The 17,451-nt window shown below is 44.7% G+C and overlaps 1 protein-coding gene across 5 annotated transcripts in view; it reads right to left on the bottom strand.

The window, feature by feature from the left end:
- The window catches only part of RGL1 (ral guanine nucleotide dissociation stimulator like 1), a 246,472-nt gene that overhangs the window by 111,004 nt on the left and 118,017 nt on the right, over positions 1–17,451 (bottom strand). For 3 of the 5 annotated variants that reach the window (XM_027610452.2, XM_027610454.2, XM_027610451.2), the window contains exon 3: positions 12,312–12,422. The exons of 1 other annotated variant lie outside the window; for it this stretch is intronic. In XM_027610452.2, coding sequence (XP_027466253.1) covers positions 12,312–12,422 — 111 coding nt within the window. Of the gene's footprint in view, positions 1–12,311; positions 12,423–13,462; positions 13,668–17,451 lie in introns of those variants that run through there. One more of the 5 variants, XM_027610450.2, reaches the window with a different exon arrangement.

Here is a 17,451-nt window from a genome sequence, read left to right as displayed (position 1 = left end):
TCTAAAGTTGCACACAGGATAAACCCTCAAGCAGACCCTCATCTGTGGACGGTCTAGGTCAACATTGGGTAGAAAGTCATTTTTGTAAAGAATATCATAATCCTCCAACTCTAACCAAAGAATGTTCATAAAGAAACATTTTCATCAACTTTAACTCCCTGAGAAACGCTTCTGTGGGAGCGCAACGACCGCCGATCCCTCTGGGATGCCCACACCAGCGAGCTGGAAGAACGCTGCTTCCTGGGGTTCCCCTGATCGTGCAGTCACTGCTTTGCACGTAGATGAATATTAAACTTGCACCTCGAAGTCAGTGCCCAAGAGTTCCTTCTCCTTGAGCACCACACACAGAGTCAGCAGATGTGGGGAGAAGTCAGAGTTTGTCAGTGACACTTAACGTGAACAAAGCACTTGCTCAGCATCTTTGTACAAGAGATTTAATTTTCATTTAGAGCTCTGAGTACAAGGGTCAGTTAGTCCATAAGTCAGCTGAGAATGGGTGCTAATAACAGGGAATGGGTGCAGGGGTTCGAGTGCCTTGAGAGAGGAGGAAAGGATCTTCAGATGCTCAGGGGGAACTCTATATGAATAGAAGGAAGGTCAGCTTCATGTGCAAGCGGCCAGAGACCCTGGAGACTATTTTTAATCCCGAAGAAGGACAGGAAGGAACAGGAACAACAATAAAAAAGGAACTCACCCAGGAGACATGGAAAGCAAGAAGGAAGTAACAGTAACAAGCAAATGGAAAGGAAGTGAGAAAACAAGATCTGAAAACTAAAATTGTATTCCTAACAGGGAAGCCAGGAACGCTGTAGGAAAAGGCTGAAAGAGGAGAAAAACAGAAAGTAACAATAGGACTACTCAGAGGAAGTATTTTAAATGCCTAATCTTATGAGGGTCAGTGTGGGTCGGCTGGTAACATTCTTGCCTCTGGCATTAGGTCATGAGTTCAAGTCCCACATCAGGATTTGGCCTCAAACCAAGCTTTGATTTTCCAGCAGCTCTGGAAGGCTGGAAGCATTTTCCATTCCTTGGTGCATTAACTTTACCACCCTGCTCTCCACCAAATTAAAAGTACCAGAAAGAAAGGGAGAATCAAAGAAAACTAACAGCCATTATCTCAAAAAAAAAAAAAAAATCATACTGGAGAGAGTAAGGAAAGAAAGAGAAAAGTTTTCATTTTCATATGTAAAATATTCACTGCATTTGTCTTTAGACTCCTGTGAATATGGGGTATTTATTTCCCCACATCCGAACTATAGAGAGAAGCCCTGTCTACGTTTTCAATGCACCTACAAATCCAGGAATATCAATGGTGGTAGCAGAGGAAACACTACTCCTTGCTGAACATGAAGATATCATTAAGTAAACAGCAAGTGGGGAGAAAAAAACACAGAAAAGAGTCTCTCTGGGATGAGGGAAGAAAAGGAGGACTAATGAACAGACCATATGCCCATCGAACACTTAGGCAGTGAGGAAAGAGAGAAAAAAAAATGACTTTAGGTTAAATAACAACAAGAAGACTACCCTTATATTTGTATAATTATTTACATATTAAAAAGTACTTTTATACATTAACTCAGATGATCCTGACAAAACCTACAGGCAGAAAGAAAAGCAGGTATTTGCCCCACGTCAGAGGTAAGGAAAGTGAAGATTTACTCTCTGAAAGTCACAACCTCAGGAGCAATTCAGCTCATTCCTAGTTTGGGGCTCAAGTACTACATTAGCTAATCGACGTGCGGTACAGTGGGAAATTTTTATCTTTATTTGAACTTCTGAAGTTGAATCGGAACTTGAAATTCACGGGGCAAGCACAGTTTGCTAACATCCTAAGTTATGCCCAACAAAGAATGATCAGCATAATGTTTACCAATGTAGAAAAGTGGTTTCCTACCCTCCTGTTCTTTCAGTCAGAAATAGCAAATATAATTTTTAAGTAGTAAAATATTTTTAAGGCATTAAAATAAGCACACCAACCAATTAACTATATAGGAAAACTGGAGGAATTTAAAATGCAAAATATTGGAGCCCAAGTGATAATTGCCCTTCACTGTACAGGCAGCCAGACGAAGAAAACACAATAGATATTGCTTCTAATAAACAAGGATTACCAAACACCGCCGTGGTCCTTCCTCCCAGATGTGCAAAAGGAGAAAGTGATGTCAGGAACATGCCTTAAAGCCTTGCTAATGCTGCTTCTTACACAATCTGGTTTATATACAACCCCAGGCTTTGGGGGACTCGGGTAGGAAAGGCACCCACGCTTCTACAAGGTTCCACGGCAGGGTTCAAAAGAGGGCCCCGACAGTGAGGTCCCAATGAGAGCCCCACCCTCAGAGGGCATCCCATAACCTAGGCACCGTGCCAAGCGCCTTATATACACGACTCATTCATTCCTCACAGTCCTTCTGTCAAGAAGGCACTGCTGGTGTCCTCTCTACGAGTGCAAGGATCGTCACGTCACAGCTCAAGCCCACACTGCTCACACGTGGCACAGACGAGTTCTGAATTCAGGTCAGCCTGGCTCCAGAGCCCGGGCTCTCTCTTTTCCTTTGTTAACTGAAGTACAGTTGACATACAATATTGTGTCAGCCTCAGGTGTACAACACCGTGATTCGACAATTCTGTACATTTCAAAAATGCTCACCACAAAAAGCGTAGTGACCGTCTGTTACCCATACAAAGTTTTTACAATATGACTGACTAGTGGCTCTTCAGCAGTGCCCTACGACCTCCCTCAACCTGAGCTCCTGCTGAAAACACCCGTGAGAAGGAAGAGCGACCAGAAGGTGCCAGGTCCTGCCAAGGCTCCAACTGAGGAGAAAGAACCAGGTGCTAACCCCCCAGCCGGGCCTTGATGGCTCTGGGCCTTGTTCATACTTGGCTAAGTCATTTTTAAAATAGATATGCTCATCATGCTGTGCTGCGGGGAGGAGGCAACGTGGGGATAGAAGATGGCAAATGTTTTCCATGTGCTCCACAAACTAACAAAATGCTTCCGATTTCCTGAATTTTCTATTCAGGAGTGTCCGTTATCTCCATAAATAATTTCAAGTGTTGGTATTTTAATTGCAAAAGTCATGACTGTAAAGTATTTTAAGCCAACATCTAATCCAGTTTTGATTATTTTTACTTATATCCATTAAACGTTCTTCTGTTAGATAAAAACCGTCCCCGTTATTCTAGCCTCGTCACCAGCAGCGACAGAAGTTATGGGCCTGAGAAGGGCACATAACCAGGGGAAAGTGCTAGCAAGAGGGTTGCAAGGAGCCTCAGCTGATGCTACCGACCAAAGACATTCTACTTTTAGCAGAAAGGGTTTGCTTTTGCTTTTCCACAGCTTTCTCTAGAATTATGAAACTGGAAGGACTCAGCCTTGGCTTCGCTTTTATAAGAGAGGAGAATGGATATTTAAATCAGCAGGAAACGAAATAAAGGAAAAAGTTGAATTGCTCAATTCTTTGCTGAAAGGAGCAAACAAACAGAAAAACGTCTGGGAAAGTTTACATGGGACAAGATTAACTGTGTGGAAACGAATTCAAATGAATGGCCTACAGATGGCACCAGCAATTAAATGGGAGAAAATGTAGGGTAATGAGTCTGTGAGGATGGAAAAATATATAGAACCACTGACAACACACGATCTCACCCCCAACTACCACTGTTATTAGTCTTAGAAGTCACATACTGCAGGCCATAAGGGAGAACATGGCCTGGTGGAACCAAGTGAGGCAGGAACCCCAGCCACCAGAACCCGATCCGTACGTGGCCACATCCGTGGAAAGGCACAGGTATTTCTACCATGGTCAAGCCGAAAGGATCAGCAAGAGATGACGTGACTCTCTCCTTACCAGACTGACTGAGCTTCCTCCAAGGCAGAGTCTTCAACCTCATGTTGGAAGCTTGCCCTACCTTTATTCCTTCCTCCTTCTCTCTGTCTTTACTCTTTTTTTAAACTGAAGGCAGTTCCTAGACAGTGCAAGTTAATCACAAAAACGGCACAATTAAGAGAAAACAAGCAACACATGACAAAGGCAGGCTTTGAATAATTATATAGAAGAGGCCAAGGAGTGACATTCCAAAGATGTGGGAAATCCTAAAACGTTAAATGTGAAAAGACATCTTAATGTAGGCCGTGTGTGTGTGTGTGTGTGTGTGTGTGTGTGTGTGTGTGTAAGAGAGAAAGAGAGATTTTTTTTCTTGTACGTGAGTGGAATTCGCAATCAGACTGAGCCTCCAAGAGCAGTAATGCAGGGAACCAGGACAAACTGTCAGAGACGGGTTAAAGTCAACGAGGAGGGAGAGGAAAAAGGCCAAGACACCCAACCATAAAATTTCTTGTGTCTCTAACATGACAATTATAAATTTAACTGCTGTTGTCTAAAATACAGCTCTATAATCATAGTCCTGTGGGTCCCATGTTTCCTCTCTCTCTCTCTGTGGCCTACAGATTTAATTTGTTTAGTTTGTAGGGAAACAGAAGACTTAGAAAGAAAGAGAGAGAGAGAAAGGAAGAAAGCACCAGCTCTTCAAAGTTCTCTGGACTCTGAGAACCACGCACGGCTTGCTGCCTTGCTCACTGTGAGCCCGAGATCTTGTCTCTGGACATGACCTATCAGGCACGCCTGGGTCTGGTTATTCTGCAGGGCCTTCTGACAGGAAAGAAGGCATCTGCTAGCATATACACAGAGGAAGCCTGACCAGAAGTCCCCAGAACATCTCACCCAGTGAACAGAGGGTGACGTGGATCCCAGAAAGCCCAGTTTTTGACAAGCTCTTTGAAGCCAGGGTGGCTAAGATCCTCGCCTGTCAGGTCTCCCATCCCCCACTCCCACCCTCTGTTCTGCTGCCATTCAGGCCCTTGTCCCTTTCCTCACTTCGCCTCCACATTAGCCTCCTCCCCCTCCCACGTCCCAGTCTGGCTGTCCTTCAGAGTACGTCCACCCCCCAGGTGTCAGTCGTCTTGCTAAAATGCAGATCTGGCCATGCCACTCTGCTTAAAGCCCTCCCGTGACTACCTAGCATTCAGGATGGGGCGAACCCCATAGCTTGGCGCAGGATGGAGCTCAACTCTGCAGATAGCCACACCCATCAGCAACGCAGACATGAGCTAGCTGACTCAAACACAGATGAAAGACTCCCAGGGACATGACTGAGCCTTTCTCGCTAGCCTCCTTTCCTGTCACCTTCCCACCAGGCGTCCTTCCCTCTTCCCCACTCTGAGCCCCACACAGTGCTCTCACCTCTGGCCTCCATGCTTTCCCTCACCCTGCACTGACTGGAATGCCTGCCTCCAATGCCCACATTTCCTTTAACTCCAGCTCTTTACGAAAGAGCCCTCTCTTCCATGCAGCCTTCCTGGAGTGCCCACTCCCCACCTCCCATCTGATTTATGTGCCCTCCTCCAGGGTTCCCCTAGCACACAAATGTCTCACATGGCACTAATCATACTTACCTCAATATGCTGTAATCAGTTTACGTTTCTGTCTCCCCTACTCCCTGGAAGTTCCTCCAGAATGAGTTGTGTTTTGTTTCAGTTTGGATTCCCAAGACTTAACATGGTACTTGATGCAGGTTTTTGATGAATAAAGGAATGCTATCGAAGGCAAGGTTAGCTGACTCAAACACAGATGACAGAATCATACAAACAGACAAGCAACAGCAGTGAGGAAGTTCATACTGGACGTGTTTACTAGCAAAGGGCCCAGAAACTGCCAAAAACTCCAGACTCCAAATCACTCTGGAGATAGCCACACCCATCAGCAACCCAGACATGAGCTAGCTGGACTTTTCCAGTGGAATGAAGCAACCTTTGGTATCTTCCCCCCATTTAACCAAAACTTCCCTTACTCTGTTTACAGAAATTTTTTTTTCATATCATGAGATATGATACCATGGTATACCATGGCAGAAATTTTGTCTTACTAATTTTAGCTTACTATTGTATACTTTAACATAAAATGTGTAAGACAGTCACTGTAAGATTCTGATTATGTAGGAGGGGGATGTGTAAAAGGAACATATACCAGGGACAAAGGAAACTGAAATAAGGACAGGGGTATGACAAATTCCAGCAAGGCACTCAAGGAGAAAAGCACAGCATTTACCATATTGCTCTCCTTTTCTTTTTCTAAATTGAAAACGTCAAGAAACTTTCTCTTTATAATTTCACAGAAATAAGAACAAAATATGTTTGTAAGACTAACCTAACAGAATGTATACCTTAAGTATAAGGAGTTAATGTACCTCTTACATTAGTATGATTATGTATTTGACAGGGGTAGATGTGTATTTGGAACTCAGCTGAGTAGTCCCCTGAATTGCTGAACTGAACTGGATATTCTTAATTGCAGGCTGAATCCCCCTGACCCAGATCCCAACAGATTTTAAAAACAATGAAAGGATCCAACATCATAACGATATCTCGGGCACTTGAAACTGACAACATTTTCTTGATTGGGCAGGCTACCATATTAGTGGATTATTTCAGAAACATGTTCCCAAGGTCAAAAGGAAAAAGATCAGTTGATTCGGCTACAGATGGCTGCTAAATTTTGAAATTTACTTTCTAAAGCCTAAATTCAACACTCTGACAGACAGGAATAATGCAACCCAAGGGCCTGTTTTCCTAGATGAAAACAAGGATGACCAACTGTAAACTTAGGGCTCCTCTAGGGCTTAGCTCCTTACAATTCTAGAATCCCGCTCCTGAGCTTTCCAACCACACATAGTTGTAATGCTTGCCAACACTTTTTAACTCATGCATTGCCTTTCTTTCAATATTCAGCAGTAAGACAAGTACAGTGGGGTCTCTTGCTTTTAAAAGGTACCGGGGAAGTGTATAGCTAATTCACTGCTGTGATTTTTGTTCCTTAAAATGAATAATCACTACCTTTGTTTGTGCCCCGCTCTGTTCTAGAAAGAATGCAGGATGGCTATAATCATTACCTAATTGATTTTTCTTGCTCCTACACACCCCTTCTCTTCTTTGTAAGCTAACATCTTCATGCTGATTGTGTTTTAAATGAGGAGCAACCACACATTCATATGTATCAAGACAATATTAGGGTCCGAAAAAGGGAAGAAGTTCGGTCTATTCATTCAACAAATACCAAGTTTCTGCCAACTAGATGGCCACAGTTCCCACTTCACCAAGTTTACAGTCTAGTGAGGGATAGAAGCAAATGACCAGACAATTACAACAGAGTGAGCTAAATGCATGACAGAGAAATAGAGAATACTTCTGGAACCTGCCGAAGGGGCATCTCCTCCAGACTTGGGAGATCAGAGAACCTTCCCGTAAGTGAAGTTAGCTGAAAACTTGAGGAACCGTAGGCTATTTGAGGGTAATATGATAGCAACACCACCAAAACACCAGATAGAGTCAGTCCAAATAGTTTATCCCAGTGAGAGTCAACTTCTTGATCCAGATGTGACAAGTGGTCATCCTGCTGCTGCACCCAGACGACTCACGGACTGGCCACAATTCATCCCAAACACTAGGTTCTATAACAGGATTCCAGTTCCCTTTATTTCTAAATATATTCTGCTTTCTCCTGTCCTAGTTCACTGTCTTTACCAGCCTCTCAACAATCAAGCATTTCCAACTCAACCCAACAAGGGCCTATGTGGGAGACAGGGTGATAGATAAAGGACACAGGGAAGGGAGGAACTGGGGCCCCACCTCAAGAACCACATAACCACAGAAGCATAAAACTGAGAAAAGCCATGTGACCACCCACTGACCGTACCACTCCCCGCAAACTTTGCTGAGGTGCCCTAGCACTACCAATCCTGCTTGCGAAACAAATATCCCCACTTTGAACTTATCTTAGGTTGGACACATTTCTCGGTACCCAGCATCTGTCATATTCTAAAGACAGCAGACTGGGCTCTGGACACCAGAGCCCCTTCCCTAACAGCTGGATTCTCATCCTCTGTCCATTTGAGTATTCTTCCTAAAATGGTACATTTCCTGTGTCCAGAGAATACGGATGTTTTCTTAAATCATTTCTACCTATCACTATCAATATAAAACCACAACACTGACACCAAAGAAAAATAACAAGTTTTGACCATTTGCTCTTCCAGAAATCACTGGACATTCTACAAGCTGATTGAATGGTTGGATGGAATTACTTGCTAATGTCCCTTCCAATCCGGAGACTTTATGATCCTACGACATAATTGCAGCCATTTCTCCTTGAGGGCTATAGCTAGGAAAAAATATCCCAGTGTAAGAAGTTATTGTAGAGGGAGAATCGGGTCAGCATTTCAATAATACTTGGCTTTTCGAAGTTGTCCAACATAACCTCACTGGTAACAGGCAAAGCCGCAGCTGCACAGAGAAGTAAATGCAGCCTGGGCCATACTCAGTTGTATATTTTACAACCAAAGGCGGGGGGGCGGGGGGGGTTTACTTCAAAAGATCAATGAAACATAAAATTGAACAAACAAATAATAAAAAAAAAGAATGTTCTAAATGTTTTGGATTGTATGATACTTTCCGTCTAAGGATGTGTAATTATTTTTGCTATCCTTTCCAAACTGAATCTTAATTACGTTTTGAGATCCGAGTAGCAGAAAATTCAAAACTTGTGCTCAGTCTTTAAGGCATTTTTGAAAAAGCCTTATAGATATGTAGCAAGAGCTACGCCCAACCTCATGCACTAGAGAACCACATACATCTCTTTGGTGCTCCACACTTCACACATCCAAGAGTTTCTCACTAAGATACATATCTTCTACCACCTCACACCCGTCAGAATGGCTAAAATTAACAAGTCAGGGAACGACAGATGTTGGCGGGGATGTGGAGAAAGGGGAACCCTCCTACACTGTTGGTGGGAGTGCAAGCTGGTGCAACCCCTCTGGAAAACAGTATGGAGGTTCCTCAAACAGTTGAAATTAGAGCTACCATTCGATCCAGCAATTGCACTACTGGGTATTTACCACAAAGATACAAATGTAGGGACCCGAAGGGGTACGTGTACCCCAATGTTTATAGCAGCAATGTCCACCATAGCCAAACTGTGGAAAGAGCCAAGATGCCCATCGACAGATGAATGGATAAAGAAGATGTGGTATATATACACAATGGAATATTATGCAGCCATCAAAAGGAATGAGATCTTGCCATTTGCAACGACGTGGATGGAACTGGAGGGTGTTATGCTGAGTGAAATAAGTCAATCAGAGAAAGACATGTATCACATGACCTCACTGATATGAGGAATTCTTAATCTCAGGAAAGAAACTGAGTGTTACTGGAGTGGTTGGGGGTGGGAGGGATGGGGTGGCTGGGTGATAGACATTGGGGAGGGTATGTGCTACGGTGAGCGCTGTGAATTGTGCAAGACTGTTGAATCACAGATCTGTACTTCTGAAACAAATAACGCAACATATTTTAAGAAAAAAGAAAAAGAAGAAGATAACAGGAGAGGAAGAAAAGGGGAGTATGTCAGAGGGGGAGACGAACCATGAGAGATGATGGACTCTGAAAAACAAACTGAGGGTTCTGGAGGGGAGGGGGGTGGGGGGATGGGTTAGCCTGGTGATGGGTATTGAGGAGGGCACGTTCTGCATGGAGCACTGGGTGTTATGAACAAACAATGAATCATGGAACACTGCACCAAAAACTAATGATGTAATATATGGTGATTAACATAACAATAAAAAATTAAAAAAAAAAAAGATACATATCTTCACAACAAGTGTCTCAACTTGTGGTTCAAACTATCATTCAGAGCATCAAGAAGAGAAAGTCCCATCACTCAAGTCCTGCACCAGGTGTCGCATCTAGGCAAAAAGTATGCCATATGCACCTTTGGTCTTCTGAGCCAATGTTCTCTTCCACTCTCATAGGAAACAGCCAGAAGGTTCCAGGCAGTTCCTGACTGCAAGGAACTTACCAAGTGGGTTCGAATCCAACCTCTACCACTTCCTAGCTGTGTGACCCTGGCAAGCAATTTAACCTCTCTAGGCATTAATTTCTTTATGTGTTGGGGGGGGGGAGAGATCATCACAACACCACCTTCCTCATAAGATTACTGACATATTTCAGTAATACCCTCACCTCACCTCAATCTCTAGTTCACTCTAAAACTGGTTGCTCTGGAGAATTTTGAAAGGGCTACTGGAATGTAGGAAAACAAATACGGAGAAGCCACTCGGTCCTAAAAAGAAGGGTTTTGTAATTACTATGGCTCAATTGGTTGAGTCACATTTAATTAAGTCTGGAATTTCCAAGGACAAAAAAACCAGAGCTTCCCAACAGGACACCTAAGACAAGAAAACAGTGGGATCAGAGCTGGAAAGTTCCTAAGAACAAGCTGTTGAGGGCTGGGGTGGTAGCTGGAAATCACACTTTGTTGCCCTGGAGGGGAAGGGGCAGATTCTTCTACCAACCAGAAGAAATCTTTTCACGTTGTCCTCCCTCTCAGTATCTCAGTACTACTGCTAACTCCAGGGTGAACCAGCTCTTAACTGTATAAATCTGAGAATGCTGAGTGGGGGAGAGAAGAGAAGCAGAGTCCAGCGAACAGAACGGTCAGTGAGAATCATGAAATAACTGTGAACATCTCAATGAACCACACTTTGTGGGTTTGGGGCCTACAGAGTTAACCCCTCCATTTCCCCATAACTTCTTCATTCATGGCTGTTGTGTTGGCTGAAAACTAAAACTGTCACCCAAGCAACATCAGTCTCCTCAGAAAGAGAGAAACAACCCAGCATCAGGAAATACGATGACCCTTTCCAAGGCAGCTGGTTTAGAACTTGTGAATCATTGTGAAACACCAAGACAGGCCAAACCACATCAATACCACATGTAAATAAAATGCATATACACAACCACCCAAAACAAAGAGATGACTCATCAGAACTCTAGTTCTTCCTTCCTTCCTTCCCTATCAGGTCTGCTGAGGATGCACCTAATGCATCTGAAAGTCATACTCTGAGTAAGGTACCTGCTTGATAAGTGAAGGCCTCCGGTTTTCAAAAAAGATTCCTACCTTTCCAGGCCACAACCGCAGATGTCACTAACAGGTGACTGCCCTAGTGGGTGGTACCTCGGCCCAAAGTACAGAGCAGGAAAGGCCTGAGTTGAGGCAGCTGGGGAAGCCCAGAGCAGTGAAGGCCTGTGTCAGCAGACCAGCGAACCCACAGCAGAGAAGATCCCTGCTGCGGCCCATCCTGCCTGAAACTCAGGGGACTTACAAGTTACATGTTGCCTCTAGTCTCCATGTGAGGCCCTGGGCAGTTTTGTTTCCTGTCCGCCTTCACACCCTCCCTTTGAATGCTGCTCAAGCACTGAATTCTGTGAGACGCAAAGCCAGTGAAGATCGAATGCAAGTGCATAATCTTCATTGCCCTCCAGTCCGTCCCCTGTGAAGCCTGAGTGTGGCTCGAATGAGGCCAGATGAAACCACACTCCAACCCCTCTCTTCGGCCCACCCTGATCTTCTTTCTCAAGGCTTTCTGGGTCACCTCTCACTGCTCTGAGGATTACTTCTATCTCCAGATTGAGAATTCCTTTGTTCTTCCACAGGCTGGTATCTGCCCGAGGAGTGATCCTGTCACTAAGCTTTCCATTTCTCCCTGGGATGTGTTGAAGGAGCCATTAGGTGGTAACAGATAACTCACATGATCCCAACCAAGATTTCAGAACCTTGGTGGAAAAAGTCTTGCTTACGGAAGCAGTGTTTCCCCAAAGACCTAGCACTCTGTGCCCACTACACATGAAATCGTGGGCACGACACCTGCATTTGTCTCCTCATGGGCTGCAGAGAGGAGGTAACAGTGGGAAATCTGCCACCACCTCCCCCCAGTAGGAAGATAGGCAGAGCCGGAATGGTCTGTCCCCTGAGCATTCTGGGTACTTGGTGAAGGTACAGGAGGAGAGGGGCTGGTCAGCATCAGTAGGGGGAGGACAGGGAGAGAAAAGGGTGCCATCTGGGCCAAACTGCTTATGGCTCTTGTCTAACAGAGTGATGCTTTCTGGTCCTGTTACTGCGTGTCACTTTCTGCCACGCCACCCCTACTCTATTTGCCAAAGACCTCAAGATGTTTCTAAGAGGTTCTGAATTATTGACAAACCGAGGGAAGATGCTTTGGAAAACATTAAGTACAAAAACAGACCTGTACAGCTAGTGCAAACACTTGGTCCTTGGCATTTTCCTTTTTAAGGCCAAAAGAGAAGGAGAAGGAGAAGACGAAGAAGAAGAAGAGCCTGCCTCTGCTAAATAATGATGATATTCACAGAACAACAGACACTGCAGCTCCAAAGTTTGCGTCTCTCCGGCTTTACTCACCCCTAGCCATCTTGCTCCTTTATTGGCAGCCTGTTGAATCTGGACTCTTTTGAGGGTGACATGGTACACAGCGCCTTCCTCTACCTCTTCACCCCAGTCCTGAATCGAGCTCTGCCAGGGGATGGGATAAAGAGAAAGAAAAAGAGTATTTTTTTTTCCTCTCTGCTAACCACAATCTATCCCAGCTGCTTTACTGCTTACACCAGCACTCAGGGCACAAGATGGGCTGTTCAAAATAAATATTACAATCAGAGCAATACAAGACACATTGCGATAGAGGGAATGCTGAAATTTTCTTGGCTCCCAGTCCTTTCCTGTGGTATCAGGATCCCCGGACTTTTCCATGTAGTTCTTTTTCCTAGACTCACTCACATATTTTAGGTTTTGTTTTGCTTTTTTTTTTTTTTCTTTTATAGTCTTTTCTCCCCCCTCCCCTTAAGACACTGTGATTTAGTCCTGGTTTAATTCCCCCCCCCATAAGTGAAAGGAAAAATAATTCGTTGGTAGAAAAAGTTGGTACTACTTTCATAATGGCTCAGTTATTTGAGCATACTACATTTTAAACTCAGGCGCAAACAAGTGTTTAAAATGCCAAGAGTCCTCTCTCCTTTGGAAGTGAAATGCTTCCCGTGTCTTTTTCTCCTCTTGCTGCGTTGGGACCCAAAGAGTGAGCGCGGTCGGGGGTAGAAAGTTTTTATTTCCGTAAAATAATCTGGCAAGTGCAAAAAAACCAAACCAAACCAAAACAAAAAAAAGCAACACAGCATCATGCAACTTCAAGTAAGACGCGTGCGGCGACCCCCTGGATTTCCACGTCCCCAGCTAAACCTGAAGTTGTGTTAAAGAGCCACTGGGACGCAGAGGCGCTCCCGGGGCCACCCCGGCTAACAGTTCTCGGTCCTGAAAAGTTTTCCCGTCCCCACAAACAGCTGCCCCAGGCACACCAAAGGCTACTGGCGAGAAAGTAGGTGCGATGAGAGGGAGAAGACACGCCGAGAGGAAGGCATACAAAGCAGAGCGAGAAAGCCTCAGCTCCCGAGCAGGGGATCGGATGGCTGCGTTCGCTCCGAGTGAGTCCAAAACACGCCCAGAGAAAGCGGGAGAAGAGTCCCCACCAGAAAAGCCTCGGGAGAAGGCAGAGCTCTCGTTACCATTTTAGCTTGCCAAAGCAATTTCATTCTCAGGTTTCTCTCCGGTCCGCGGCCGCGGCATGGTGCGCCCTGCTCCGGGGCCCACGCAGTGTCCGCCGGCGCGGCCGCCGCGCCCCCAGCCCACCGCCCGCGCAGCCGCCGCGCCCCGAGCGAGCACAGACCCGCGCGCTGCCCCCGCCGCCGCCGCCGGTGCGCGCGACTCGGGCCACAAAGGGAGCGCGGCGAGCGAGGGCGCCGCAGACTCCTCCCCGCGCCGCTCCGCCGCTCCGTGATGTCAGGCTTTCCTGTTTGTGCTCCGAGCACACTCGCTTTCTCGAATCCCATGCATAAAGTGAGCATGCAATAGTTTCAGCAGCTCCGAAGGCGATCGGGAAACAACCCTTTCAAGGTGCTCGGGTTTCCTGGATGGGCACCAAAGTGCCAAAAAGGGACCGGGTGCGGTCGCGTGGCGGCTGGGGGGCGAGGGGGGCGGGGGAGAATCCAAGTGTGTGTCCTCTTCCTTTGCTAAGAGATAAAGGGGGAGGGGGCAGTGCCAAAAGGATGGGAGGAGAGGGTCAGGAAAACTTTTGTTACCTCCTGAATTTAGATTAAATCAGAGCTGCCCCGAAGACAGGAGCAGTACTCCAAGCCAGGAAGTTTTTCATTAGGACAAAAAAGAAATGGTCGGAGGATATTCCAAAACCCATGCCCAGGGGCTGTACCCGGTCCTGCATCAGCATGCTGCCAAGAGGAAATTGCTCTGGACTTTTTTCTACCACCCATTATGATAAGGCTCATCCATAGTAACTGGCCACTGTGGGTGGGAAGGGGCCAAAGCAGGAAAGGGTTTTGCTGAGACTGACAGCGTGGAAAGTGGGCCATCAGTGGCCCCAGAGGTTCTGTGAGTCTTTGTGAGACAGCCATGGGTTGAGCTTTCCTACTGAAGGGACACAGTGGAATCACAACAGCAAGGAAAGAGCCCTTCATGAGGAGATTGCTGGAGGGAGTTTTGTCATAACAGAAAGATCTGCTACCAGGACAAAAGATTATAACATCTTTTAGATCCGATTTTAATAAATCAACAGCACGATACCAGATGATAATGTATTCAAACTTTGGCACATGACAGAATGCCACACCAATTACGAGAAACCTTAGAGTTCATGTCTGTAGTACTATTCCCCCTAACTGGATTCAGTCACCTTTAACTTTGTCTTTAAAGCCCTCTCACTAATTGCCATGCTAAGGCATAAGGCTAGGATTTGGTTCATAATAAATGTATCATGAGCTGAAAAGCTGGAGAATCATGTGTACTGATGTTCCCAGGAGAGCAGAATAAATGACAGCGAGGACACATCAAGGAGAAACAAAAGGATTTTGGACACTTGAGAACATCTTGAAGTCACTCAGCCAAGTTTCTCTCAGATAACCAGAATCTACGCAGCTCAGTAACTGTGGAAAGAGTGCATGCTCTTTTTATAAAACCCAAGTGGTTGTTTCTATAACTTAAAAAAAGTAAAAGCACATAGACTAGATCCTCCTGTGATCACCAGGACAGAGTGTGCCTAGTGTCTAGAGGAAAATCATGCAGAGGCCCTACCCCCCTCCTCCTTAAGCCATCCCCAGGTCCCCTGGCTCATTCTAGAGGACCTACCTATTCAGGGATCTCAAAAGATCACAAGATGCACCTGAGGAGAGTTAAGCAACCCATAAGATTAACTTCACCACTACTTTAACCCAATTTGGGGCTATCCATTTCGAGATGACTGAAAATTTTTCACTTCAGGGGTATCAAGCAGTTTCTCAGCCCCGCCCCACACAGGAAGCCTTCGGAGACAGAGCAGCTTATAACTCACAAGGCCCCGCTCAGGTTTCAGATCTCATCACCCTCTTTTCTACTCCATCAATTCCCTGGCGGGCCACCTGGTATATAAAGGAAAAACAAGTTTCAAGGCAAGTGGATCCAGCTTCAAATCCACACTTAAATTAAGAGTGAACTTAAGGGTGGGGCGCCTGGGCAGCCCAGTCGGTTGGGCCTCTAACTCTTGGTTTCCACTCTGGTAGTGGCCTCAGGGTCTTGGGATAGAGCCCCACATCAGGCTCGTGCTCAACTCAGAGTCTGCTTGGGATTCTCTCTCTCCTCTCCCCAACCCCCTCTCGCTCTCTCTTGCTTTCTCTCACACTCTCTCTCTCTCAAAGAAATAAATCTTTTTAAAAAAGAGTGAACTGGGTGCCTGGGTGGCTCAGATGGTTAAGCGTCTGCCTTCGGCTCAGGTCATGATCCCAGGGTCCTGGGATCGAGTCCCGCATCGGGCTCCCTGCTCCTTGGGAGCCTGCTTCTCCCTCTGCTTCTCTCTCCCTCTCTCTCTCCCTCTGTCTCTCTCATGAATAAATGAATAAAATCTTTAAAAAAAAAAAATAAATAAAAAAAAATAAAATAAAATAAAAAAGAGTGAACTTGGGTGCTACCTCCCTGAGCCTTAGTTTCCTCATCTGTAAAATGGGACAAACATCTATCTATTAAAGTTTGAAGAAGGATTAAATGAAAACTGTATGCAAATTATCACATGGTAAGAGATCAAAAAAAGTTCCATTCCCGTATCATTGCACTTCTCCCAAACTGTATTTTCCCAGACTCACTGAAAAGTTGTGTATGTATGCAATGTGGGGAAATCTGAAATCATGTCTTCTTACTAAATTACATTATAATTTCAGAGAGGTTTTCCAAGAATAACTTTGTATTTATACCTGATGGTGTGTATGTGATTTTGTTCAGTGCTGAGGCACAAAAAAAAAAAAAAAAAAAAAGTCTGGTTATACTAGGTAGTGCAATCAAGCATTGCATTTTACAATTTTTTAAAATATTCATTTAAAAATATTTCACCTGTAGGCAGCTCAGACAGTATTACCTTATTACACATACCTTTGGGTTAAAATACTCCTGGCCAGTATGTGGGAAGGATAAACCAGTAAGCCATTTATAATTAAGTGTGAATTTATTTACCAGATTACCTTGCCCATGACCTAGCATGGTCCTAAGAGGACAGGTCAAGTTTTATATGTTGATTTTGCATCCTGCAACTTTAATAAATTCACTTATTAGTTCTAACAATTTACTTGTGGACACAAATAAATGGAAAGACACCTGGTGTTCATGGATTTGAAGGCTTAATATTGTTAAAATATCCATGCTTACCGCAAGCAATCTACAGATTCAATGCAATTCCTAACAAAATCACAATAGCATTTTTTACAGAAATAGAAAAAAAAATCCTAAAATTCATATGGAACCACAAAGGATACTGAAAAGCCAAAGCAATCTTAAAAAAGAACAAAGTTGTAAGTGTCCCAGTTTCTGATTTCAAAACATATTACTAAGCTATAGTAATTAAAACAGTGTGGAACTGGCATAATGACAGAGAAATAATAAAACAATGGAACCTAATAACCCAGAAATAAACCCAAACATATATAGTCAACTGCTCTTTGACAAGGGTGCCAAGAATACACAATGGGAAAGGGACGGTCTCTTCAACAAATGGTACTGGGAAAACTGGATATCCACCAAATTCCTAGAATACATAGGGGAAAAGCTTCATGACACCGGTCATGGCAATGAGTTTATGGCTATGACACCACAAGCATAGGCAACAAAAGCGAAAATAGATGAGCAAGACTAGATCAAGCTAAAAAGCTTCTACACAGCAAAGGAAACAATCAACAGAGTTAAAAGGCAACATACCAAATGGGAGAAAATATCTGCAAACGACATATCAGATAAGGAGTTAATATCCATAACATATAAGGAATTTCTACAACTCAATAGAAAAGAAAAGATATGCAAAACAAACAAATAAAATAACCAAATTTTAAAAAGGGGCACAGAGGGCGCCTGGGTGGCTCAGTTGGTTAAGCGACTGCCTTCGGCTCAGGTCATGATCCTGGAGTCCCGGGATCGAGTCCCGCATCGGGCTCCCTGCTCAGCGGGGAGTCTGCTTCTCCCTCTGACC

This window comes from Zalophus californianus, chromosome 10 (genome assembly GCF_009762305.2).
Source record: "Zalophus californianus isolate mZalCal1 chromosome 10, mZalCal1.pri.v2, whole genome shotgun sequence".
NCBI lineage: Eukaryota > Metazoa > Chordata > Mammalia > Carnivora > Otariidae > Zalophus > Zalophus californianus.
This window is presented reverse-complemented; position numbering and strand designations above follow the sequence as displayed.